The 27,954-nt window shown below is 43.9% G+C and overlaps 1 protein-coding gene across 1 annotated transcript in view; it reads right to left on the minus strand.

The window, feature by feature from the left end:
• The window catches only part of TMC2 (transmembrane channel like 2), an 83,309-nt gene that overhangs the window by 20,052 nt on the left and 35,303 nt on the right, over positions 1-27,954 (minus strand). Inside the window, exons 7-14 of the mRNA XM_024238970.3 lie at positions 25,995-26,137; positions 23,677-23,824; positions 18,950-19,138; positions 10,969-11,148; positions 9,273-9,422; positions 8,289-8,417; positions 5,118-5,185; positions 4,021-4,260 (exon numbers count right to left, since the gene is read on the minus strand). Of these exons, the coding sequence (XP_024094738.2) occupies positions 4,021-4,260; positions 5,118-5,185; positions 8,289-8,417; positions 9,273-9,422; positions 10,969-11,148; positions 18,950-19,138; positions 23,677-23,824; positions 25,995-26,137 (1,247 nt within the window). The remainder of the gene's footprint in view (positions 1-4,020; positions 4,261-5,117; positions 5,186-8,288; positions 8,418-9,272; positions 9,423-10,968; positions 11,149-18,949; positions 19,139-23,676; positions 23,825-25,994; positions 26,138-27,954) is intronic.

Consider the following 27,954-nt stretch of genomic DNA (forward strand, 5'->3'; position numbering starts at 1 on the left):
GTCTGGAGTGTAGTGGCATGATCTTGGCTCACTGCAACCTCCACCTCCCGGGTTCAAGCAATTCTCCTGCCTCAGCCTCCCGAGTAGCTGGGATTACAGCTGGGATTACGCACCACCACACCTGGCTAATTTTTTCTATCTTTAGTAGAGATGGGGTTTCACCATGTTGGCCAGGCTGGTCTCGAACTCCTGACCTCGTGATCTGCCGGCCTTGGCCTCCCAAAGTGGTGGGATTACAGGCGTGAGCCACTGCACCTGGCCTCCCTCCTTCTTATAAGAACACTTGTGACTTAGGGCCCACCTGGCTAATCCATGATGATATCCCCATCTCAAGATTCTAGAGACTAGAAAATGAGTTATTTACTCTCAAAAATAAAATGGTGGGACAGGCATAGGATAAGAGTTGTAAACACTCCATTACCAAAAGGGAGAAAATGGAAGGAAGAAAGGAATCACCAGTTTCAAGCAATTTTGAAATCCAATCAGCCAAGCTCCATTAAATTTTAAAGTCCTGAGAATAATCCTCTGGGCTCCAGACTCTGCCCTACTGTGCCCATAGCTTTGCCCTCTGGGTTCACAGTTCTGCCCATGGAAGAATACTTCCTTCTTCTTGAAGGATAGCACATGTTTCAGCTGAGTAAATTTTATCAGTCTGTTTCCTGCCACAGAATTCTGGGAGGCCAATGATCTGCCTTTATTTTGTCTTCCTTCTGTTTCTTTCAGTCCAAGTTGGTAATGTTTCTGCTGATATAATATTCTCAAAAACCTTGTGAGTTTTTCATGTATGTCATGAGAATTTACTCTGTTAAACAAGAGAGTCCCACATGATCTTTTCTGGATAATCCTATTTCTATTCCTGACTTCTGATGTGATGGTTGAGGCGATGCATTAGTCACATGATTAGTCAGAGTTTTCTGTGTGAATGATATTCAGATTTTTTGATCCTTCAGAAACACTAGTAAAATGTTATCCAGACTCACTCTTGGCTTTCTTTTTACAGCACATTCTCATGACAGTGAATCTAGTTTTAGCATATTTTGCAATCTAGATAAGGCTGAGAATTTCCAGGATCATCAAATCCTGGTACTTTCTTGTTTATCAGTTACTTACTCAACATACCTTTTTCCTTGCACATTTTCTATAAGCAGCATGAAGAAACCAGGCTGTACCTTCAATACTTTGCTTGGGAATCTCTTCAGCTAAATACCCAAGTTCTGTTCTTCTCTTCTCCTTTCTTTTTTCTTTTTTGAAGCAGAGCCTTGCTATGTTGCCCAGGCTGGAGTGCAATGGTGCAATCATGGCTTATTGCAACTTCCACCTCCTGGGATCAAGCAATCCTCCCACCTCAGCCTCCCAAGTAGCTGGGACTACAGGCATGTACCACCATGCCTGGCTAGCCAAGTTCCTTTCTTATAAGTTCAGCTTTCCATACAACTGTAGGAGATGGTTCTTATCATAGTATAATTGTCCCTGTTGACCTCCCACCCAGTGACAGATGGGAAGCTGAGAAAAGAGGTGCTGGCATTTGCACCCAGGGCCCAGCCCTCCAAACTCTGCTTAGGAAGAAGCCAACAGAGGCTTCTTCCATTCAGTTCTCCTTTCAGCCTGGCATCTCAGGCCATCTGCACTTTAGCACATTCCTTCTGTTCTAGACTGATCCCCTCCTTCTGTGTGAACACTGTTTTCCAGATCACTCCCTGCTGGAACACTCCTGCTAACATCCCTGGGCTCCAACCATCACAGGCCTTTATCTAGTTAAGTCCTTTATGAACTAAGAAGGACCAGATCAGCATTTCTCAAAGTGTGTTTGTGCGGGACATGAGTGACTTTATTTTACATGCTAATCTGCCTTGTAACTTCTAACTAACCCTGAGTCTGAGAGTGCCTCCCACATGTCTAGCAGATGTATTACTCTATGTAGGAACCCTTGTTCACTGTAAGTTTCCTCCAAAACAACCCTTGATGCTGCTGCAGAAATCACAGGCTGTGATGTTCAGAGCCACCTACACATTCCTTCCAGAGCACGCATACTTTCCCCAAGATATAAGCCCTGGGCCTGGGGGATTGAGGTGTGGAGATCTACCTGTCTCACAGCTGCTTGTGACCATCCTTCTGTCTGTAAGTTACCCCTAATAAATCACCCAAAGCCGACAAACTGCATTTGTCTCCTTCCTCCTTTGGATTCTAGGCTCTTTGGGCATTTAGCGGCTGTTTTGCATATACGACCCTTTTACGGAACAGTGTTTCTCCTCATTGGTAGACAGGGTTGGGACTAGAGTGAGGCGGGTGAGGCCCTGAGTGCACAATTTAAGGAAGTAATGTCCTCAGGGTTGCTCATGTGCAGTGTAGGGCGTCACTCACCTGCCTCACCCTATTTCCAGCCCTGGATGAGTGATCCATGCAGAAAGGGTTCTGTGGTCAACAAGGATGGAGACACTAGCTTACAGGTGTTACCTCATTGCATGATTCTTCAAAGCCTTTAAGAAAGGAGTGTGCATCGAGCATTTCTAAGTGAGATAATGGCAGACAGAAGGGGCAGTATGTCCCAAACTGCTTTAACCACAGAACCTCTCTTTATGGAGTTGGCAGAGGGCTTTGTTTTCAGAAGGTCATGCATTTGGAAAGAGAACAGTAGATGCACTTTATCTTTTGATCTACCTCCTTACATAACTATTTGTCCTTTTGTACAATATCCAGTCTCCTAACTAGCTTGACTTATATCTTGAACCCCCAGGCCAATGCTCTAGAGAACAGAGAGCTCAGTTGAGGTCTGTCAAGAGTCCACTGCAGCTGCTTCACATTTAAATGGCACATGTAAGTGTATGGTAATTCATCCTCAGAATATCCACCATTACTTATTCTATGGTAAAGTAATCCCAGGTAGTAAGTTATCCATGTGTTAAAAGGATAGAACTGTGCTGTCGAATATGGTAGCCATTAGCCATGTGTGGTTATTTTAATTGAAATTAAGAATGAAATCCTGTCGTTTGCAGCAACATGGATGGAACAGGAAGTCATTATGTTAAGTGAAATAAGCCAGGCACAAAAAGACAAATATTGCATTTTCTTACTCACATGTGGGGGCTAAAAAAGTGGATCTCATGGAGGTAGAGAGTAGAATGAGGTGATCAGAGGTTGGGAAGGATATAGAGGAGCGGGGATGAAGTACGGTTGGTTAACTTGTACAAGTATACAGTTAGATAGAGGGAAGAAGTCCCAGTGTTCCATAGCACAGCAGGGAGATGACAGTTAACAATAATTTATTGTATAATTTCAAAGTTCCCAACACAAAGAAAAGATAAATGTTTAGGCCAGGCATGGTGGCTCATGCCTGTAATCCTAACCTTTGGGAGGCCGAGGCAAGTGGATTGTTTGAGGCCAGGAGTTCGAGACAAGCCTGGGCAACATGGTAAAACCCCGTCTCTACTAAAAATACAAAAACTAGTTGGGCATTGTGGTGTGTGCCTGTAGTCCCAGCTACTCGGGAGGCAGAGGCACGAGAATCGCTTGAACCCAGGAGGCAGAGGTTGCAGTAAGCTGAGATGGCACCACTGCACTCCAGCCTGGGCAACAGAGTGAGACGCTGTCTAAAAAAAATAAAAAATAATAAAAAAAAATGTTTGATGTGATGGATATCCCAGTTACCCTGATTTGATCATTATACCTTGTATACATGTATCCAAATATCACATGTACCTCCAAATATGTATAACTATCAATTAAAAATTAATAAACAAATGAGAAAAATACACAAGAAATTAATTTTCTCAGTTCCTCATTTCAAGCACTCAACAGCCCCAGGTGGCTGGCTGGTGGCTACTGAAATGAACAGCACAGACACAAAATAACAGAACATTTCCATCCTGGCAGAAAACCCTCTTAAATGGCATCGGTGATTCACCCACAGTTCCATGGCCTTTTACAGACTGCCATGAAACCAGAACTGGAATTCTGGGCCAAGGCCCTCTGAGCAGACTGCCTCCGGAGGGGAGGTGCTCCTGCGCAACTGAGACTCTGCACCTGAACGGCCCGCAGTCAAAGGAGGGTGGGAGGGACATGATGGTGTAGGCCACCGGCAGGAGGCTGAGGAAGAGCACCAGCAGCAGGAGGCCCATGTAGAAGTTGTTGGATCGGGAGGCTTTGAACACGCGTTCATGGGGTACGTTGCTGCTCATCACCGCCCAGCACTGGAAGTACATGGAGGTCAGCAGGCGCAGCACATTAATGCCCACCAGGCCTGGGGCATAGAAGGAGCCCATCCTGGAATGGCAGAAACCAAACACCTGGTTGGCTGGATAGCAGGGAAGGTGAGGGAACGGTGATAGAAGGAAATGGGACAGATGGGTTAGGGACATGAAGCCGAGCTGCTTTCCTGGCAAGTCCCCAGGTAAGGGGCCTCCCATTTAACCAGAATATTGATCATCAAGCCAGAACCATGTAGTCCTCAGGAGAGGGAGGCACTCCGAGCATTCCTGGCTTAAGCTCTGGCCAAGATTTTACCACTGACTCGCCCCCAGGCATCTAGCAAATTATACGGTCTCCTGCTTGTTTCTCCTCGGTTTCCATAAAACAGCATTGCTGCTCAGAAGAGTATTTGAAGTCTTTCAATTAAGAGAATTGGACGGTGGCTTACAGCGAGCCCTTGGCACCTTGAAAGTCTTTGGCTGAAGTTATGTACCTCCTTGAACTCCCTTCTCAGAAGAGGGAGTTCTGTAGTTCATTCACCTTCCACCTTCTCTTCCTTCTTTTCTCCCTCCCTCCTTCTTTATTTTCCTTTCCTCCTCTTTTCTTTACTCCTTCCTTTTCCCTTTCCTTTGTCTTTCTTCCTTCTTCCCTTTTTCTTCCCTCTTCTCCCTCTCTCCTGCCTTCCTTCCTTTTCCTTTTCTCCCCCACCACCCCTCTCCCTTTCTCTCTACTTCCATGGTAGCACATGGGTGGGCCAAAAACTGTCCTGCTTCTCATCTAGTCCTGCTCTTGATTTTTCATGTGAAAGAGGGGAGTTCAGAGAGGCAAGATGACTTATCCAGCTTCTTCCAACTAGTTAAGTTGCAAAGTCTGGGATTCCAGTTTTTTGACTCCTTGGATGAGGTGATCACCAGATGAAATGGATAACTCACCAGATCATTCCTTGGTTGAAGATCAAACCCAGCACATTTCCACTAATATCAAACTCAGCATATGAAGGCTGGAGAGGGAGGGAGGGAGAGAGAGAGAGAAAAAAAAAAAAACACGTTTGGTGAATTCAGCCAAACCCTACTATGAATCAACTGGCCAAGCCAAGGCCGTTCCATCCCAAAGAGCCTGCTCTGGTAACTAGAGAAGAACCTTAGATTTAGCGTTCTATTTCTTTAATATGTTTTCAACTTTGAAAGAAAAAATTTGACATTCTCAAAGCTGAAACTTTAAAAACGCCTATTTCAGTAAACAAAAAAGTGAGAGTTTATCTTTCAGGACTTGCAGGCTGACAGTGTGTTCTTGGGAAGACCCTTGCCTCTAAGAGAACATTTTATCAATGTTTTAATGAGAAACATACCTTGAAATTATAATCAAGGAGAAATCTAATAAATAATGAAATGCAAATAATTAAATGAGGAGTCAAAAGAAAAGAAAGCTTAAAAACAAACAAAAACCAAATCATCCTTCCAACTCTTCTTTCTCCTTTTCTTCCTCCAGTCTGAGAGCAGTTCATGCAAAGGAAAGTGCCCATCTTGGTTCATATTTTCAGCCTAACTGATTTTCAGTTTTCATGATTTGTCCAATATTTAAAAGAACATAAAATCTGTGAACACTGAGGATATGGGGGTCCTCATGAAGCATGCTAAAGCCCACATCCCAATTTGTCTTCCAGAAATGGAGATAAAAGGGAAGTGAGAACACAAGAAGGAGAGATGAGAAGTTAGGAAAGAGACAAAGGAAGGTCCAGCATGCATGGATGGAAGAAGGAAACATGCATACGCTAAATCCATGGGGTGAAGTCTTGGATATTTATTTATTGAGACGGAGTCTCGCTCTGTCACCCAGGCTGGAGTGCAGTGGCACAATCTCGGCTCACTGCAACCTCTGCCTCCTGGTTCAAGTGATTCTCCTGCCTCAGCCTCCCGAGTAGCTGGGATTACAGGTGCGCAACACCATGCCCAGCTAATTCTTGTATTTTTAGTAGAGATGGGTTTTCACCATGCTGGCCAGGATGGTCTTGAATTCCTGACCTCAAGTGATCCACCCACCTCAGCCTCCCAAAGTGCTGGGACTACAGATGTGAGCCACCGCACCCGGACCCAAAATTTAAATTTTAATATTTTAAAATGTTAAAAAAAAACACATATCTACTGGGTTTCATGTCCTGCTTAGACAAATCTTCCTCACTCCAAGATTCTAAGTTTGTACATGCTTTCTTTTAGAAATTTATATTTTCATTTTTTTTATGTTTAAGACTTTGATGCACCTACAATTAATCTAGGTGAAATGAATGAGGGATATAGTCCCCCACATTTGTATATAATTTATATATATTTTAATATAGTCCTTTCCCCCTCAGTGTGTTTGAAAGTCTCCCTTTGTCATAAACTAAAGGCCCATATAGATAGTATCTATTTCTGGACTTTCTATTCTGTTCCATTGACATGTTGGTCTATTTTCTAGTACCAGTTTTAGTTATTATAGCTTTATCATATGTTTTAGTATTATGGTAAGTCTAGTTCCTTTTATTCTTCTTTTTATTTTTTCTTTATATATTTTTTAAGACAGGGCCTCACTCTGTTGCCCAGGCTGGAATGCAGTGGTGTGATCAAGGGATCAAGGGATCCTCCTGCCTTAGCCTTCCGAGTAGCTGGGATTACAGGCATGTACCACCACACCCAGCTAATTTTTTATTTTTTGTAGAGATGGGGTCTTGCTAAATTGCCCAGGCTGGTCTTGAACCCCTGGACTCGAGCAATTCTCCTAATTTGGCCTCCCAAAGTGCTAGGATTACAGGTGTGAGCCACCATACCTGGCCTTATTCTTCTTTTTAAATATTTTTTCTGGATATTCTCACATGCTTTTTTTTTTTGAGACGGAGTCTTGCTCTGTCACCCAGGCTGGAGTGCAGTGGTGCGATCTCGGCTCACTGCAAGCTCCGCCTCCCTGGTTCACACCATTCTCCTGCCTCAGGCTCCCCAGTAGCTGGGACTACAGGCATCCACCACTGCGCCCAGCTAATTTTTTGTATTTTTAGTAGAGACGGGCTTTTACTGTGTTAGCCAAGATGGTCTCAATCTCCTGACCTCATGATCCGCCCGCTTTGGCCTCCCAAAGTGCTGGGATTACAGGCATTAGCCACCGTGCCCGGCCTCACGTGCTTATTTTTCAAATGAACTTTAGTATTATTTGGAAATTGTGGTGATCTTACAAACAAATTTAAGAACAATGACCTCTTAGTAATATTGTGTCTTTCTATCAAAGATGTCATCCTCTTTGAACACAAAGTTCTTTCATCTTTGTTCTCAGACAAGATTATGAAGCTTTCCTGGCTGCCGAGGAGCTCAGTAGACTTGTTTAAAACTGAGACTGGTGACTGAAAGAAAAAAAAATGTGACAGAAACCTGTACTGGGGCCCTTACCTGGGCCAGGCTTGGATGAGGGCTACATAGGTCAACATCCTACGGAGCCTCTCACCAGGAGCTCAGGTAAGAGGTAGGTACCTTACATGCACACCAGTGACTGCAGGCTGGGCCAGTCAGGTGTTGCGGGAGAGACATGTACAGCACAGGTGCCTGAGCCAGAGGTTCTGCCAGAGCATAGAAGGCCACTACAGAGAAGTGACACACATTTACGAGGTAGGTGAGGAAGAGGGCTATAAGGGGAATACAAGCCAAAGGAGGTTTCTCAAAGCATCATCCAGAAGACAGGACCAATGGTTATTGTGTTCTTGGTGTGTTCCAGAACTTCCTGAAATATTTGCCTCCACTGTCAGATTTCAGTCCCCCTAATGAGAGTTGAGGCTGCTCAGGTGCCTATCAACCATCGGCTCAGTACTGGAGTGTGTGGTCCACTTTCCCCTAGGCCAAATGCCTCCATTTCCTAGAATAGAAGGTCACATTGTTCATTTCATTGGGAAAAAGCAGTTTCCCCTACGAAGGCAAATAGGACCCTTAAAGGAAATACAAATTAAACAATTTACTACTCCACAGAGCAGAGACCGTCATTAAGCCTCCAAAGAAGTGAAATGTCCAAGAATGCATCTGGCTATAAGTATCAAAGAGGATGGCTGAAATTTCTTTGTGCAGAATGTCCATGAAGTGGTGACCTACAAATCCAGCCTCCAAGTCCCAGCACCAGCAGTAGTTCATGAACCGCACAAAACAAGCCCGTAGGAAGTCCACCAGCAGGATGGTGATGTACGTTACCAGCATGTCAGACACCGTCAGCCTCATGAATTCCTGCAGAGGAACACAGGAAGAGGGGGTGGTTGGAGACCTTGCCCATTTCTCCCACTCTTCCTGAGAGTTTGTTAAAAGTCTAATAAACTCTCCCCCACCCACCTGACTTTGTCTCTGTGACCCTCTGATTCTTTGTGTGTGAAGAGAGGCGACCCCTGGCTCTGGAAAATGCTTAATTTAGGTCCCAGCTCCACATTACCAATTGTATGGCTTTGGAATAATCTCTGAACCTCTTGAAGCTGATATTGATATCAATCTCAAAAGCCTATTGTGAAACTTAGTAATTATGTATGCAAATGCGAATTGCCTGTTAAATTGGCTATGCCCAATGCATCGTAGTCATCATCACTAGGACCCGAAGGCCTTGCTTCCCTACTTATTCTGAAGTGCCAGCTGCCCCCACTAAGACTAAATGTGACCGTCGGTCACTGGAGACAATGCCTAGCTTTTTTCACCTCCTGCTAGTCAGATTTTTCTTTTTCTTTTCTTTCTTTTTTTTTGATATATAGAGAAAATAAAACAGGTTTTGCACAGAGGCACATAGAAGAAGGACAAAAACTGAAGGACAAAGCTTTCTCTGCATTTGTAGAATAGACATAATTTACTATTTTTTTGGAAAAATTGAAAATATCTACCAGACACCATCGCAACCTTTGAGACACCAAAGAGATTTGGAGTTCCCAGGTGGCACAGGACCAGCTTTGGTCATTTTATTTCCTCCAAGATGATTATGAAATGTTTGCTGGATGAACAGCTGGTAAGTTTTCAGGGTTATTCCTCAAATGGAAACATCAAGGAGGGAATAACAAAGAACTGAGAACAGGGGTCACCTTTTCAGAGAGCGTAACTACTCACAATGCCCACAGCTGTCTCCCAGCAAGAACCCCGGGGCACATCTGCAGGGTGCAGTGGTGGTCGGGGGACACTCTCATTCCAACCAGAAGAGTTGTAATAGTTAAACAGAGTCCAGTGAGTGATGTTCTTTATTGTCTCTTCATTAGCAAGCTAGAACAGAAGATGGAGGTATGGGGTAGGAAGGAGCCAGGGATGGTCCAACCGTTTCCATAAGAACAGTGAAAGCTAGCAAATGCCACAACCCTACCATCTAGCTTCTGCTCTCCCCTGGACAGAGTCCTTCTGAAATTCCCTTCTCAGGCTTTCAATATGTACTGGAGAGGCTGTAGTCCTTGGCTCTTTCCCATGAAGTTGTCTTCTACTTTAAGTCAGCATTCATCCGTCTGTCTGTCCATCCATCCACTTGTCTGTTCATCCATCCATCCATCCATCCATCCATCCGTCCATCCATCCATCCATCCAAGCATTCAGCCATCCATTCACGCATCTATCCAGTCATTCATTATTCTCTTGAAAATAATTTATTCAGGGCTTCTTCTGTGCATATAAAGTAGTGGCGAAACAGGAGTGACCAAGAGAGATGGAGCTTCACTCAGAAAGATTAGAGTCTAGTAAATGACAGAGATGAACTGGCAATTACAGGACAGACTGATACGAGCTGTGGGAAATTCTCTCTGGGAGGAGCATCCACATCACACAATGGGGGCCACAAAAGACTTCCTGGAGGCAGTGACAGCTGGGCCAAAACCTCAAGGAGGATTAGTCAACTAATCAAACATGAGGAGAGGGGTGGAGAGAGAGGCAGGAGAGAATTTTGCCCTGTGGCAGAAATGTGAGGCTCAGGAGGGTAGAGCAGTCTCCTGGGTAGGAGGGAAGCCAGAGATGAGGGGAGAGGAGAGGTTAGGGCCAGATTCAGTCACTTCCATGCTTAGAACAGTTTTCTGTTAGCATCAGGAAAAAGTTCCTACAGCTCAATAATAAGGAGGGAAGGGGTGGAGAAGAGGTGCATCAACATCATCGGGCCCTCCCTTGCTCTAATTTTTTCACTCTTCTGCTCCACTCCACTGTTCAGCCATCATCCAGTTCCCTGTTGACCCAGCTGTTCCCTCTGCCTTTTCCAATGGCTGCTAAGGTCCTCAGGGTGGGATCTGGAGCTCCTCCTGTGCGCTGCCATGCTGCCCTGGGCTTGCCCCCACTGAAGCACATCCCACAGCATGCTGTAATGAAGTTTGTCTCCCAGCCCAGACTGTGAACACACTTGGGACAAGACTGTGTCTTCCTGTCTGCTCTAGCCCAGGGCCTGCCATTGTGGGTGCTCCATAATTGTGTGGTGAGCATTGATGAACAGTTAAGTCATGACATAGCACCTTAGAGGACAATTACTTGGCTGTTAATCATTTATGGCAGCTCTGAAACAGTGTGGAAAAGGCTGAAGATAAAATATTAAGGTATCAAATGACACGTATATGATGTGAAAAAAGACAACCAGAGAAAAAGATAGTAAAAAACTATAGGAAAAGGTTAACAATGGTCATCTTTGGGTCATAGATTCTGAGGAGTTTTTTTTTAATTTAATTTTTCTTAATTTACATTTATTCAATTAATATGAATTATAATAATGAAATTATTATATTAAAAAAGAAAATACTATGGGCACCAGGAATTGCAGTGGGGTGGAGGGTGTTGTGGTTTTTACCTTGAGGTGGACATCATCCATCAGGGCCAAGAGAAACGTGTAGAGGTTCCCCAGGAAGAGTGCAAAAATGCGTCCCAGCTGCCACTTCAGTCCAGTGCGTGGGTGGTAATTCTCCAGGGCAGCGATGGTTTCAAACAGAGGAGGACAAAACATTCCAAGCAGGGACATCACGATCTCTACCTGAGGAATCAGGAAAGCCTAGGTTGTGTCATCAACATTATACTTGTTTTGCCGCCATCCCTGCACTCCCATGGCCATCCATCTCCACTTCTCTGCTGCCCCCTCTGCTGCCCCTGGAGATGCCCTGGGGTCTATACCGCTTGCTGTGTGACCCTGGCAAAGCCATCAACATGCCCTGAGCACTTGGCCTGTGCTTGCATACCATAACTGCTGTGTGACCAGATGCTATAATGGTTGTTGTTACTAGTATTGATGAAAATAGCACTTTTTGGCCAGGCGCAGTGGCTCATGCCTGTAATCCCAGCACTTTGGGAGGCCGAGGCAGGCAGATCACGAGGTCAGAGATAGCCAGGAAATCCTGGCTAACATGGTGAAACCCCGTCTCTACTAAAAATACAAAAAATTAGCTGGGTTTGGGGGCACACATCTGTAATCCCAGCTACTCGGGAGGCTGAGGCAAGAGAATTGCTTGAACCCAGGAGGCGGAGGTTACAGTAAGGCGAGGTCGCACCACTGCACTCCAGCCTGGGTGACAGAGCAAGACTCCATCTCAAAAAAACAAAAACAAACAAAAAACAACTGCTCACCCAGTGGAAAGTGAATCCCTGAACTGTTGACCAAATTGCAAGTTGGTCAACTCTTCTTGGCTGGTCCTGACTCTCCCACTCTCTCACACCGACCCTTGGCTTGGTTTCTCATCATCTCCATACCTGTCCATGTAGTTCTCACCTGGAGAGCCATCACTGCTCCATATCTACCACTGCCCTTCATTATATGTTTGTGTAATGTTCAGCCTAATTCCTGCCTTTGCCACAAAATTCCACTGCCTCTTCAGCTCTCATGGACAATTCCATCTGTAACCCAAAACATCTTATTTGATCACGGTATTCCTGCCTCCTGTTGTTTGTGCTTTGGTTTATTCTTGTCGAGCCTGCATCTTAAGGAAACTGCAATCCCCTTAAGGGTAGAATTCATCTTGGGCATCTTTTGAGTCCTTCTCACAGCTTAGTGACCCAGTGAAGGCTTTGTGGAAGGGACGTTTTTCCCTTCTTACTCTATTCCTCAGTTCTCCCATCCTACAGAGGGGCCCCCACAGTCCCTGCCTTTACCGTGTCTTAAACCCATTCTGACCAGGTCAGGAGCTACATTGGGGCCTCTAATCCACTATTTGGAGTGTCTGAGTTGATGTCCAGCTGCACTGATCCAGAGTGGGTTAGAGGTAAGCTTAGGCAATCAGGAATGAGGCCCCAAAGACAGACTTAGAGCCAGACAGGTACTGGGTCCTAATCCTGACTCCACTGCTAATAAGCGGTGTGTCTTAAACTTTCTGTTCCTCAGATATTTATGCGAAAACTAGGACTAAGGATGCCTACCCTGCCATAGCGCTATGAGGCATAAATAATGGGCATAGAGGTCTATTGCAGGTCTTCAGTTAATAGTTTTCTCCTTTGTCTTTCCTCCATCTCTCATTTATTAAGCACTTACTATGTGTGAGTCACTGTGCCAAATTCTAAAGATGCAACAAAGAATAAAAAGTCACACACACTTTGCCCACAAGAACTTAAAGTAGATGTAAATAATTCCATAATAAGTTAATCATTACAAAGGTAAAAATGCTGCAAAGGGTAAATACTGTAAGTATATAATAGAAATAAGGATATAACACTTAAACTCATACCTGAAATTATTCAAGAGAGATGAGAGTGTGTGAGAGAAGGCATCTCAGCAGAACAGAGGCCAATGTTGCTGCAGTTTAGTGAAGATGGGAAAAGTAAGAGTGACTAAAGGTATAATTGGGGGCTAGGTGCAGTGGGTCATGCCTGTAATCCCAGCACTTTGGGAGGCTGAGGCAGGTGGATCACCTGGGTTCAGGAGTTTGAGACCAGCCTGGCCAACATGGCAAAACCTCAACTCTACTAAAAATACAAAAATTAGCCAGGTGTGGTGGTGCGTGCCTGTAGTCCCAGCTACTTGGGAGACTGAGGCAAGATAATCACTTGAACCCAGGAGGTGGAGGTTGCAGTGAACTGAAATCATGCCACTGCACTCCAGCCTGGATGACAGAGCAAGACTTCATCTCAAATAATAATAATAATAAATAAAAATAAAGGTACAACTGGGAAGGTAAGTCAGGGAAAGCCATTTAGGACTTTATCCTAAGAGAAAATGATAGTTTTCATTGTGAATGCATTTTCATACTAAAAATAATAACTTGGAGTTCTGGGAAGGTAATGATAGCCACAACATGATTTTTGAATCTCTCTGAATCCCCACGTAAAACTGGACAAAGCAATTAAATAATAAAATAAAAAACACATAGACAACAAAGCTAGGTGTCCTAATGAATCCTTAAATACAAATGGCTAAAATACAATACAAATTACCAACAGCCACAAGTTCTTACAGAGTTCATGTCTGGATGAGAGAAGGTCAAGAGAAACAGTGGGATATCCAATGAATATGAGAACAGGAGGATGTCAAAATGGCTAATAGGTACCCAATGAAAAGCATAGCGGAACAATCTGAGAACAGCAGCAGACACTGTGAGGAACTCTGCTCAGTCCAATCATAGGTGAGTGTAAGGCCATTCTTGGTTAATCTGGAGATGAGCTAAAACAGCCTGGGCCTCTTGAACTTTTGAAATTGATCAGTCAAGCTCCCTAACAGGACAGGGCACAACATGAAGGAGACTATTCTGAGAACAGAATTGAAATTGAGCAGACAGGAGGAATATAGAGAAAGGAATGGGAAGGTCTAGATAAAAAGTAGAAAAGGGATGAGAGGCAGGAGCTCTCATCCAGCAAGCCACCGTATATTTTGAAGACTTCATAAAAACACTGGAAGAGAGAGCTCCATTAAATTAGGAAAGTTACCCTGAACCATGCCTCACTAAAACTTCAGCAAAACTAACTTTATATAAAAATGAACAGTGGAACAGTTTTTTCTAGGTCAAATCCCATACAAAGTTATTTCAAGGAAAAGAGAACAAGAAATAGGTTAAACTTTCAGATAATGAAAACGCACCAAAAAGTAAGTTGTATAAAACAGTTAAAAAATTATAATGAGTATTCAAAAACAGAAAACTGAAAGATGTTAAGAAAATATAGGTCATAAAACAATATAAATAACAATTAGAAAAGCCCAGAAAAAGGGTGACAGAATACTGCCAAAAAAAAAAAAAAAAAGAAATTAAGGGAAAACTATATTAAAATTGAGGAATACCTAAGAGAATCACAATTGAAAAACATAATGATAATGACAAGAAAAAGATAAAAAGGGGGAGAGTTTTAAAAATAAAAAATATATGAAGAAAGAAGTTAATAGGATTCAGGAGAAAACAAGATGTATTGAAGAGAGACAAAGAAAATTCAACACAGGTATAATAGGAGGTCCTGAAGAAAACCCAAAGAAGGGAACAGAACAAATTAAAAAAAAACTATAATTCAATAAATCTTCCCTTAAATGAAAAACAAGATTTGAATCTGCCTAACATTTTTAAAAACTTTGTGGTCTGGTATGGTGGCTCACACTTCTAATCCCAGCACTTTGGGAGGCTGTGGCGGGCAGATCACTTGAGGTCAGGAGTTCGAGACCAGCCTGGCCAACAGGGTGAAACCCTGTCTCTACTAAAAATACAAAAATTAGCCGGGCATGGTGATGCATCCCTGTAATCCCAGCTACTCAGGAGGCTGAGGCAGGAGAATTGTTTGAACCCAGGAGGTGGAGGTTGCAGTGAGCCAAGATCATGCCAATGCACTCCAGCCTGGGTGGCAGAGCAAGACTTCATCTCAAAAATAAATAAATAAATAAATAAATAAATACACTGTGTACCTGAGAATATCAAGAATGACCAATACCAAGATGTATTCTTAAGTGAAGTTAATGGACTTTAAAGAAAAATGAAAATAAATCTTGGCATGTAGGTAAAAAGAGCAAGTCTGTCATTTTGCCTTATTTTCTTGTATACCAGGTAACCTTTGACTTTTTTCTGGTCATTGACCTTTAATAATTATTCATGGAGTTCTTTGAGGCCTAGATATGTACATGCTGAATTAGAGAGGCTCTAAGCTTGGTTCTGCCAGATACCTGGTACACTACCATTTACAACGCTTCAAATCAAAGTCAAGGTCTGAGAGCCCCAGGTACAAGTCTGCTCAGTGGAAGGTCCGAGGCCACAGGCTCTGGGGACAGCACCATTTCCTTCTCTTTTCCACTTCCAGCCTAAACAGCAAGCTGCCCTCTTACTAGTTACTGGAGGTGAGAGGAGGGTTAGATCAGGTTCACCCATACCTTGAATGCCTTAACTCCTGGGAGAGGGGTGGTGAGGTCTATTTAGGGAGATTTTCCCCTCCTCCTAATATGGAAAAGTCCTGGTTTGGAAACTTTGTCTCTTTGGACTTTATGGACTGAATCGTGTCTCCTCCTCCCGCTCCCACAAATTTGTATCTTGAAGCCTTAACTCTCAATGTGACTATTTGGAAATGGGGCCTTTAAGGAGGTAATTAAGGTTAAGTGAGGTCACAAGGGTGGGACCTAATCCAATAAGACTGGTGTTCTTATAAGAAGAGGAAAAGATACCAGAGATCTCTCTCTCTGTCTCCATGCACATGCACAGAAGAAAGGTCACAGAAGGACACAGGGAGAAGACAGCCACCTGCAAGCCTCAGGGGAAAGCAAACCTGCCAACTCCTTGATCTCGGACTTCCAGCCTCCAGAACGGTGAGCAAATACATTTCTGTTGTTCAAGCTACTCAGTCTGTGGTACTTTGTTGTGGCAGCCTATATGTTTTTCCTTCTATACTCTCAACACTTTACTTCCAGGACACGTCTGACACCAAATGTGTCAGACACATTTGACACTTCTGACACCAATTTTTTTCCCATACCAACCAATTTTCTGATACCAGCTGGGTAGCATAAAATTCAATTCAATTAAGACACTAACCAGAGTGAGCACAGACTCCACAGGTGAAGGGCTCAGTCCCACAAGGCTGCCCCCACTTTGGATGCCAATCACAAGTATTAGGTCGCCAGGTTACTGGCAACTTCTGTTCGATTTGGCTATAAAGCAGAGATTCTCACAACCCCCTTCTTGGGTTTGGTCATTTGCTAGAGTGAGCAAATCATTCAGGAAAACAATTTAATTACTAGATTATCTGTTTATTTCAAAGGATATAACTCAGGAATGGCCAGGTGGAAGAGATGCTTAGGATAAGGTATGGGCGAGGTGCTTGGAACTTCCAGGCCCGCTGGGCTTGCCACACTCCACGTGTTCAGCAACCCATGAGCTCTTCAAACACTGCCCTTTGGGTTTTTATGGAGGCGTCATTATGTAGTCACGATTGATTAAATCACTGGCCATTGGTGATCAACTCAACCTCAGCCCCTCTCCCCTCCCTGGAGGTGACGGGATACGGCTGAAAGTTCCAATTTTCTAATCACTGGCTGGTTCCCCTGGCAGCCAGCCCACATGCAGAGGTTATCCAGGAGCTTCCAGCCACCAGTCATCTTACTGGCATACAAAAAAAAACACTGATCACTTTAGAGATTCCAAGGGTTTTAGGGGCTGTGTGCCAGAAACTGGGAGCAGACCAATATATAATAAGAAATATATAATAATATCGCAGCCCTAGCAAACTCATATATCATAATTTGTGATCCTAATGTCTCAAAATAGAGTCACTCATGTCAAAAAGCGTTAAGCCCATAGTGAAGTTGTTCCGCCCTCTCTCAAAGTGATAAGCATGTATATAATGGACTGAGGTGATAAGCGAACACCTGCTGCTGCCTGGTATTTCCTGAAATTAACTGATAGAGAATGAAATGTTGGCTGAGATAAAGAGAACAGACCCATCTGGGAGGATCATAAAAGCAGCCAGGACCTGGCCTTGTTCAAAAAGCCTTCGGAGACTCTGCCCATGGGAACTCTGGAACCTTCTCTCGATTTTGGCAGCAGCTGCTAGAAGCTCTGCAAGAGAGAAACAGCAATGCCTGCTTCTGCTGGCCAGCGCCTGAATGACTTCTGGACCCACTCGGCTCATCTGTTGATGTGTTGGTCTCTGGAGCCATCGCTGTGGTTTGTTACCTCCCTTTTATTACTGCCTGTGTGTTGAATATTGGTGGAGTGACTGATTGGGTATGAAGGCCTCAAAATAAATTGGGAATTCGAGAACTGCTAATTGGCTATTGTGAAACTTCCCACCTTAGGACAGAGTCAGCACATCAAGGCTGCAGGAACCTAATTAACACAACACAGGCTAAGACACTGGCCCTAGTGGGATGGAACTAGAATAGGAACAAGTGTTTGAAAAGTCAGCATTTGCCTTCAGAGCATAAGAGACTTGGCACTGATACTCCCCTTATATTTCTGGTCACAGGCTTTCACTTAAAATTGGTCTTGGGGGTCTCTCACTGTGTTTTCAGATCCTCAGTGTTTTCAAGGTATGCTTCTTCTTTAAACAAGCATTTTTAGTGCTTTTAATTAGTTACTTGATCCAAATAACCTAGGCCACCATTAGCAGAAACCACTGGCCCCATTCTTTTATTTTAAACCTTTCTGTGTCCCGATGTTTTAGATGAGTTAATTATAAATAGCACATAGCTTTAACAGTTTTTGATCTAATTATTATTGTCTTCAAACTGTAGCATCAAATCCATTTACATCTATTAGAATCACTGATATATTTAGATTTAAATCTGATTTTGTGCTTTATATTTGTCCTCCTATCAATTCCATATTTCCTTTTATATATCCTTTCTTGCTTTGTTGGGGGAAGATAGGCTGTCTTCTTTTTTAAATTGCAGTTTGAATGCAAGATAAACTCTTTCTTATTATTAATTTATTTAGCTCATGATTCTGTGGGGCAGCATTTTTTTTTTAAACTGGGCTTAACTGGGTGGTTCTTTTGTTGGCCTTACCTGCTGATGGCTGATGGCTCCATTCAAATATCTGGTGGTTTACTGGCTATTGGCCAGGATGGGGAGAAAACTGGACCACGTGTCTCATCATTCAGGAGGCTAGCCAGAGATTATTCACATGATGAAGGTCTCAGGGTTCCCAAAAGCAATAAAAGAGCAAGTCTCAATACACAAGCACTTTTCAAATCTCTGCATGTTTCATGGTTGCTATTGTTCCATTGGCTAAACCAAGTCACATGACCAAGCTAAGGTGGATTCAAAAGATGGGGAACACAGATTCCACCTCTTCATGAATGTTCAAAGGAAAGCAAAGGGATGTACATACAAGGATAGAAAGAATTTGTAGCCATTTTCACAAACGACCACAGATGTCAAATTCCCAAAAGAGGTTTATGGATTTTGTGTTATCACAATGAAACCTTAATGTGTTTTATTGTGGAGCTTGATGAGAAAACTCACTCTATCAGATATTAAGACATAGTGTAAATGCATAGTATATCAGTTTGTTATTTGTGCAGGAATAGACAAATAGGAATAGAAAAGAGAGCCCAGGATCATACCCATGCCTTAATAAACACTTGATTTACGATATATGGCACTGCAAAGCTGTGAGGAAAGGATCACCTCATTAGTAATTGGTGTTGCACAGGTGGCTATCCAGTTGCTAATCCAGTTTTTCTAGTTGTAAAAGCCAGTTCCCAAAACCTAATAACAGGTGACTTTTTGTTCAGGTATTCATGCTATTTGACTGGAAAGGGATGTAATTTCACTTATTAAAACAAGCCTATAATCCAGACTGTCAATAAGTCAAATGAATGGCATAGGAACCAGAGATTTCAGTATTTGCCGTCAACCTTCACTTCATCAGCGATGTTTTCCTTACCTCATTCCTTTCATACCAGCTAACATTCTGCATTTTGGAGAATTGCTGGGATCGCTTAACCACAAAGTAAATGAGGTACCCACTTCCACACAAACAGCAGATGATGAGAAAGTTGGCCAGGACGCGAAGAAATCTTGTCAGATGGATATTTTCTTCTTTGTTACTCTCTTGTTCATCCACTATTGATTCCTTAATATGTGAAAATGAGATGTGCATAAATGTCGGGCCAGAAATGCTAGAACCATGGCTGTTGGGTCCCTGAAAATAGTACTTTCTATATTTTCAGAAATGAAATAATACAGAGGAGATGATGTAATGCTCTGTGCCCTATGGAGAATTATTTTCTTTAGAAAAATATGGTTGTTATTGCTATTCTAGTATGTATAAGAAAACTTAGACTTCTTAAATAGTCCCCATGTGTCAGATGTGGTACTTTCCATGCATTTTCCTCTTTTTTTCTTTTTTGAGACAGAGTTTTGCTCTTGTTGCCCAGGCTGGAGGGCAACGGTGCAGTCTCGGCTCACCGCCTCCTGAGTTCAAGTGATTTTCCTGCCTCAGCCTCCCAAGTAGCTGGGATTACAGGCATGCGCCACCATGCCTGGCTAATTTTATATTTTTAGTAGAGACGGGGTTTCTCCATGTTGATCAGGCTGGTCTCGATCTCCTGACCTCAGGTGATCCGCCCGTCTCCGCCTCCTAAAGTGCTGGGATTACAGGCATGAACCAATGTGCCCGGCCGCATTGTCCCTCTTAATCCCAGCAACAAACCAGTAGAATAGTTATTGTTATTACCCACATTGTAGACCCTAAGGCCCGGAGAGATTTCAGTAACTGATTGGGATTGTGTTAAGTCTATAGGTCAAATAGACTCCAACTGAATCTTAAAATATTGAGTCTTCTAATCGAGGGTTGGCAAACTCATTCTATAAAAAGCTAGATAGTATTTTTGGTTTGCTGGTCATATGGCCTCTCTCACAAACACTCAACTATGCCATTGTGGCATGAAAGCAACTATAGACAAGATGTAAATAAGTTGGAATGCCTTTGTTTCGTAAAACTTTATTTGTAAAAGTAGGCAGCAGGCTGGATTTGGCCTGTGGGCCATAGTTTGCCAGCCTCTGTTCTAATCCATCAGCATAGCATATCTCTCCATTTACTTAGGGTTTCTTAATTTCTTTCAGCAATATTTTATACTTTTGGTGTAATGGTCTTGTACATTATTTTGGTTAAATTTATATCTAGGAATTTTATGGGTTTTTTGGATACTATTATCAATAGAATTTAAACTTTTTTTTCTTTTTCTTTTTTCTTTTCTTTTTTTTTTTTTTTTTGAGACAGGGTCTCACTGTGTCACCTAGGGTGGAGTGCAGTGGCATGATCTCAGCTCACTGCAACCTCTGCCTCCCAGGTTCAAGTGATTCTCCTGCCTCAGCCTCCCAAGTAGCTGGGATTACAGGCGCCCACCACCACACCAGGCTAATTTTTGTATCTTTAGTAGAGACGGGGTTTCCCCATGTTGTCTAGGCTGTTCTTGAACTCCTGGCCTCAGGTGATCCTCCTGTCTCAGTCTCCCAAAGTGCTGGGATTACAGGCATGAGCCATCGTGCCCGGCCTTAAACTTAATTTCTAATTGTTTTCTGTTAGTATATAAAAGTTGATTTTTGATTATTAACCTTGTGCCCCAGACATAGAGAGTAAGTGGTAGAACCAGGATGAAAAATGAGCTCTACCAGACCCAAAAGTCTTAATTCACAGAATTTTCACATCTATTCTGTTATACAAGTATATTATGTCTCTTTCAATAGACTCACAAAAGAAGTCATTCTACTTCTCACATGTTCAAAGTGTTTCAAAGACATTGATCTTCTTTGTCCCTCTCTCATAGTCCTGGAGGAAAAGTCAAAGCTCCCAATCACTTCTACCCTGGCTTTGGTTGGAAGTGGATGTAAGCCCCCCATTGCTGTAAGAAGGAGAAGGAGAAGGAGAAGGAGAGGAGGCAGAGTCAGGTCCCTGCTCCATGCACTGCAAAGCCCACTGGGCTCTAGGGCTGGGAAACCCATGCTGTGAGTTGCTGAGCTCAAGCCCTTTTCCTAGTGGGTGTCCCTGCCATCTGCAGGCATCAGTCAGTGGACAGCAGGAAGGAATTCGAGAGAGGAGAGGGACAAAGAAAAGAGAACCAAGCACAGTTGCAGTGTAAATGTGAGCTTCGCTGGGTCCTGGGGGAAAGAAAGCTTGACTGATCAGACAGGAGAAATATTGAGCCATAAAGAACTTGGAATGGGAACTGGGTGCAGTGGCTCATACCTGTAATCCCAGTGCTTTGGGAGGCCAGGGAGGGAGGATTGGCTTGAGGCCAGGAATTTGAGACCAGTCTGCGCAATATAGTGAGAGACCCCGTCTCTACAAAAAATAGAAAAATTTAACTGGGCACGGCACTCCTGCCAGAGTCAGACCTTGTCTCCAAAAAAAATTTTTTTTTTAAATTAAAGGAAAAAAGGAAGAACTTGGAATGGTTTTTACAATCACGGGGGCAAAGTATAATGTGCAGTGCTTCAGCATTACAGCTTTGGCCTTCATTCATTTGCTTCCCAGCTGGATGGTTATTTTATATGAGCTATAGTTCTGTAGGCCTCCTCAAACCTCTCTTGTAAAGAAATTATTTGTGTGTGGATTGAAAGAAACATAGGGTTGATTTCATCTTTTTTTAAACATTATCCCATTCATTCATTCATTCATTCATTCATTCATTTGGAGCCAGAGTCTCACTCTGTCACTCAGGCTGGAATACAGTGGTGCGATCTTGGCTCATTGCAACTTCTGTCTTTTGGATTCAAAAGGTTCTCCTGCCTTAGCCTCCCAAGTAGCTGGGATTGGCAGGTGGATCATTTGAGGTCAGGAGTTCGAGATCAGCCTGGTCAAAATGGTGAAACCCCATCTCTACTAAAAATACTTTTTTTTTTTTAATATGCAAACCCAACCGCTCCATTATACATATGCTTCAACTGCAACTTAGAACCTTAAAATAGTCCTTTACTTATCATGCACCCTCAGAAGGGTTTTTCTGCTTTGTTGTGCTTTTTTTTTGGACATGTACACATAGGAAACTTTCTGGCTCTTTTATTATCTCATGGAACTGTGTTTTGTTTTGTTTTAAGAACACCCCATGCCTGTTTTTATACCAGTCACATAAATAAACAACACCCAGTTTCACTGGAAAATGATGGAAACTTTGTCAGCAATACTTCATATAAAAAAAAATCTCTTGTTTAGAAAATAAATCGTGATTTCAGAGACATGGGCCAGGCATGGTGGCTTACGCTTGTAATCTCAGCATTTTGGGAGGCCGAGGTGGGCAGATCACTTGAGGTCAGGAGTTTGAGACTGGCCTGGCCAACGTGGTGAAACCATGTCTCTACTAAAAATACAAAAAAATTAGCTGGGCATGGTGGTGTGCACCCGTAATCCCAGCTACTCAAGAGGCTGAAGCAGGAGAATCACTTGAACCCGGGAGCCAGAGGTTGCAGTGAGCCAAGATTTTGCCATTACACTCCAGCCTGGGTGACAGAGAGACACTCTGTCTCAATAAATAAATAAATAAATAAATAAATAAATAAATAAATAAAGTGGAGGCAAGGTCTGTGAAGGAACCCTCTCAGTCAGAATCCTACACACGTGCAGAGGTTTGCCCATCTCAGCCCTCATGGGACTGATCTGCACAGACCATATTGCTAGCCTTCCAACACCAAGCTTTCACTCTGTCTCGCTTTCTCTCTCTTTGTTATTTTCCAACTACCAAGTTCAAATTCTTTTTTTTTTTCATTTCACTAGCTTTCTGGGGAACAGGTGGTGTTTGTTACATGAATAAGTTCTTCAGTGGTGATTTCTGAGATTTTGGCGCAGCCATCAGGGTTGATTTCTTTATTCCCACACCCCCAAACCAGGATTCTCAACTCTTTCTGGATATTCTAATCACTTGGGGAGCTTATGAAAAACCAATGTCAGGACCCCACTCCAGGCCAGTTATATCAGAGTCTCTGTTATTGGATCCCAGGAGATCTTTTAAACTCCTTGGGTGATTCTAGTATGCAGAAAAGGTTGAGAAATGCTTTCCCCAAATGAGTCCTTCCACTTATTCCAGCAGAAAGGTGTTTCATGTAGAAACAGGCAGCACCAGGTCTCAGCATCCAGGATACTCTGTCATATTAAGAAACAGACAGGCTGGGTGTGGTGGCTCATGTCTGTAATCCCAGCACTTTGGGAGGTGCAGGAGGGCAGATCACTTGAGGTCAGGAGTTCAAGACCAGCCTGGCCAACATGGTGAAACCCCATCACTACTAAAAATAAAAATAAAAAAATTAGCTGAGCATAGTGGCAGGCACCTGTAGTCCCAGCTACTCGGGAGGCTGAGGCAGGAGGATCGCTTGGGCCCAGGAGGCAGAGGTTGTAGTGTGCTAGCACACCACTGCACTCCAGCCTGGGCAATGGGAGAGAGACGCTGTCTCAAAAAAAAAAAAAAAAAAAAAAAGAAAAGAAAAGAAACAGACAATGGGTACCAGCCACGAACATTCTTGCTTAGGGGCTTGAAAACTGGGCTCACATTTCTGGGAAGGCTCTTGCCACAAATTATTTGAGGACCTTATTTTCTATGTCCCAGCTGGGAGAAGTCTCTCAATGACCAGAGGGGCCTAGAGTTCTCCTGGAAGTGGGAACTGCCCTGGGGTGACTACCTTGAAGCTGGTGGTGATGGAAGCATATTTGTTGTCGGCTGTCTCTGAATTTCCAATCAGATAGTCCCAGCTGGTGAACATCTTGAAGCTGAATGTGAAGTTGTCACTCTCCCCTTCGCCTGTGCTTCCCTGGGTATTGCTGGCCATCCTGTAGGGCACACAGCACTGTTGTGACGTCTGCCTTCTTTCTGCTGTGTCACCTCCAGGGAACCTTGGCCTAGCCAGTCTTGGACACAGGTAACAGATAAACAGGTAGCTGACATTCAGTGACAAAACAAGCCAGGCAGGGACTTGAGCCAAGACAGCTTTGAGGATAGCCAGGGCACCTTTCCTCCCCAATTCAGAGTCCCCTGCAAGCACACATGGTATCAATGAGGTAATAAAAAGCCTGCAGGAGACAGGACATGTGACCATGTTTTCTTCCCTACACCCGGTTTCCTGTGGCTTGACTCATCTGCAAATGCAGTTTGAGAACTCTATACGGGGAGTCTATTCTCAAACAGGAACATCCCCTTCTAAGTCATCTATTTTCTTGGATAGAACACACACACACACACACATATATATATATATATTTTTTGATATGGAATGCAAAACACACTGAGGTGGCTGGTGCTACTTTGTTGTGCTACTTTTTTTTTTTGGTAACAGAGTCTCACTCTGTCATCCAGGTTGGAGTGCAGTGGCCTGATCTTGGCTCACTGCAGCCTCCACCTCCCGGGTTCAAGCAATTCTCCTGTCTCAGCCTCCCAAGTAGCTGGGATTACAAACACCTGCCAGGACGCCTGGCTAATTTTTTGTATTTTTGGTAGAGACGGGGTTTTGCCATGTTGGCCAGGCTGGTCTCGAACTCCTGACCTCAGGTGATCTGCCTGCCTCGGCCTCCCAAAGTGCTGGGATTACAGCTGTGAGCCACCACACCCGGCCCGGTACTACTTTTAATTGCAAAGCCATCAATTACTTTTGCACCATCCTAATACAATCAGGTCATATATCCTTTTCTTAAGCAAGTTTGGCTTGAAAGCACCTTGGACCTTCCTATTTCATCCTACCTGTCTTCAACCTATGCTCCCTAGAGTCTGACCCTGTGGGAATCAGAGAATTCCAAGCAGGGGTGCTATAAGATACTATGAGGGGTTTGTCATCTTCCCTAACATCTTGGCTTTCTGGATTTGCTGTTCCACTGGGCTTAGTTAGCTTTTTTGGTTTGTCACGAAAACTTTCCATATTTCTATACTTATCTGGGATGAGAGCAGGGAAAAAGTAACAACATGAGGGCTAAGAATAAAAACAAGCCTGTCTCCTTGTTCTTTTCCTTTTGCCTGATAGTGCTGTGCAGTCAGAGATCACCCAGTGGTCACTGTCGAGTGCTGGGCAGGGTCTTGGGAACAGCAGCATTTCTGCCTGAGACCGTGTGATAGAAAACCAAGCCCTGCGTCTCCAATGCCCTTTCAGGGGCTGTATCCAGACTTCACTCTATCCAGTGCTTCACTCCTCTCCTGGAGACACAGCCGCCCACACTCTTCTGGGAGAAGTGACCCCTCATGTCTGTGCTGAAGGGAGAGTGGGCCCGGGTGGATAGGTTTGTGTAGGAGACAGTGCCTTCCACCCCGCAACCCCCAGCCACAGCTGATGGGGTCCCCTGATTCTGAAGAAGGCAATCAATCCATGGGCTGGGTCAAGTTTTCAGAGAATATGAATTAAGAGTTACAGACATATGAAAAGGCCACTTCTGACCACAGGGACAAGTAGAGTTCGGGCCAGAGAGGCCACCATGGTTAATCGCTGCCACATACATTTATTTAGTATAAGTTTATTTGGTTGTATCTTTCTATATGCCAGCCTTGGTTCTAACACACAAGCTAGAGTTTGGAGGAGCAGAAGAGTTTTTTGGAGGAAGCTGAGCTCTGGAGAAAGCAAAAACAGGCCTGACAAACCTCCAGCCCTACCTTACCAGGTACTATGCTCCCTCTCAAGCCACACTGGCCTTTTGGCAGTTTGGGGAAAACACTAGGCTATTTGCTGCCTCAGGGCCTTTGCACGTGCTCTTCTTTTGTCTAAAATGCTGCTCCCCAGAATTTCAGCATGGCTGGTGTTCTCAGCCTCATCCAAAGGGGTTTCAATCCTATTTCCCAGAACATCCCACATGGACTGGTTCATGTCTTTCATACCACAAATTATAACGTGCCTCTGCTTTCTGTGTTCATTTCCTGTTTTCTCTCCGCATGCCCCACCAGAAGGGAGGCAGGCGTAGAGTGGCCAGGGGAGTGAGCTGTGGCTGTAAAGTCAAAGCCTGTGGATGAGACGGTCATACTTACGATCGAATGATAATCATCAGGCTGTAGCCGAACACGCTGACCCCCACCATAAAGTAAGCCATAGGCAGCCGGTACCTCAGCCACCCGATGGTCCTCTGGTTGTTGTAGTAGCCGTAGAAGAGTGCAGAGTACTTGATATAGCCCTGGGGGACAGCAAAGCCAAATGCTCTGGGTTGGTAAGCTCAGAGCTGGTGGTCACCAGACATGTCTATTCTACCAGGGATTTCTTTCTCAGAGTCTTAACCGAATTTAAGGGGTGGAAGGAAGAGTTCCAGATGTTCTTGTTCTTCCCTTCACCTCCTCCAGTGGCTCCAGAGCCCCTCCATGTCTCCCCTTCTTTCTCTTCTTCATTCCCTCTATTTCCTCATTATATAGAGTGCATGGGGACATGGGAGGGAGAGGAGAGTGTTGTTAACATTTGGGATAAAATTAGGGATAGGGGGTTGGGCACTGTGGCTCATGCCTGTAATCCCAGCACTTTGGGAGGCTGAAGTGGGCAGATCACTTGAGGCCAGGAGTTGAAGACCAACCTGGCTAATGTGGTGAAACCTCGTCTCTACTAAAAATACAAAAATTTGCCAGGTGTGATAGCAGGCACCTGTAATCTCAGCTACTTGGGAGGCTGAGGCAGGAGAATCGCTTGAACCTGGGAGGTGGAGGTTGCAGTGAGCAGAGATCATGCCCCCCACTCCAGCGTGGGCAGCAGAGGGAGACTCTGTCTCAAAAAAAAAAAAAAAAAGGAATCCTTAGTAACAGTATGGTTGGGTGGGAACCCCTGTTCCAAATAACTTTCTGAAGGGTCTCCAATCTGACTTTGAGAGTGAAGGATGGCAGCAGCAATGACTTGCTGTGGGAGGCACTACAACTATGCCTCCCAGCCTCAGCAAGCCCTTGGAGCTGCAGACTAAGCCTCCAGAGGCATGGGGGGTGTGAAGCTCACAAAGGATGGAAGAGTGCTGCAGGCAGAGAGTCATAAGCAAAGGCAGAGAGGCAATGACAGTGTGTGATGCATGCAGGGACTTCCCCAAAGCTCGGTGGCATTGGGGCACTAAAGTGTGAGGTATTACATGGACATGGGACTGGAGAGGTAGGGAGCAGCCAGGTCATGAACAGTTCCTTTGTAAACCCAATTAAGAACACTGGCTTTTATTCCACTGGGAATGAGAATCAATGAAAATTTGAGGTAGGGGAGTGACAGGGTTAGATCTGCATTTTATAAAGATCACTCCAGCAACAAAGGGAATGGAAATCTTAGGAGCCAAGCCAAGGCAGGGAGGAGAGGTAGATGATTCTGACAGTAGTCCCGGTAAAGGGAGGACATTATTCAAAGTGAAGGTAAAAGAGATGGAAAAAAGCATTTTGCCTAATGATGGGATCCTATTTGATTAAAGCACTGGTTTTTCAATAATCAAGTCCACTGTTTCACACTTACACATGCAATCTTTAGGCCTTACAATCACAAGTGGAAGTTCATTGGTACATTGGCAATAGCACCTTGAAATCTCGAAGGATGAAAACTCCATGGCTTTTTCTTATTCAGTCCAGATATTCACTGATTTTCTTCCTCCTTAGATATTCATTGACTTCCATTCCCAAATGGAATAAAAGCCAAGGTTCTTAATTGGTGATATGGTTTGGCTCTGTGTCCCCATCCAAATCTCATCTTGAATTGTAATCCCCAGGTGTTGAGGGAGGGACCTGGTGGGAGGTGAATGGATCATGGGGACGGTTTCCCCCATGCTGTTCTCATGATAGGGAGGGAGTTCTGGTGAGATCTGGTTGTTCTGTTAAGTTTCTGGCATTTCCCCTGTGCTCTCTCTCTTCTGCTGCCATGTAAGAAGTGCCTTGCTTCCCCTTTGCCTTTTACCATGATTGCAAGTTTCTTGAGGCCTCCCCAGTCATGTGGAACTGTGAACCAATTAAACCCCTTTATTTATAAATGACACAGTCTCAGGTAGTA

This window comes from Pongo abelii, chromosome 21 (assembly GCF_028885655.2).
Source record: "Pongo abelii isolate AG06213 chromosome 21, NHGRI_mPonAbe1-v2.0_pri, whole genome shotgun sequence".
NCBI classification, from domain to species: domain Eukaryota; kingdom Metazoa; phylum Chordata; class Mammalia; order Primates; family Hominidae; genus Pongo; species Pongo abelii.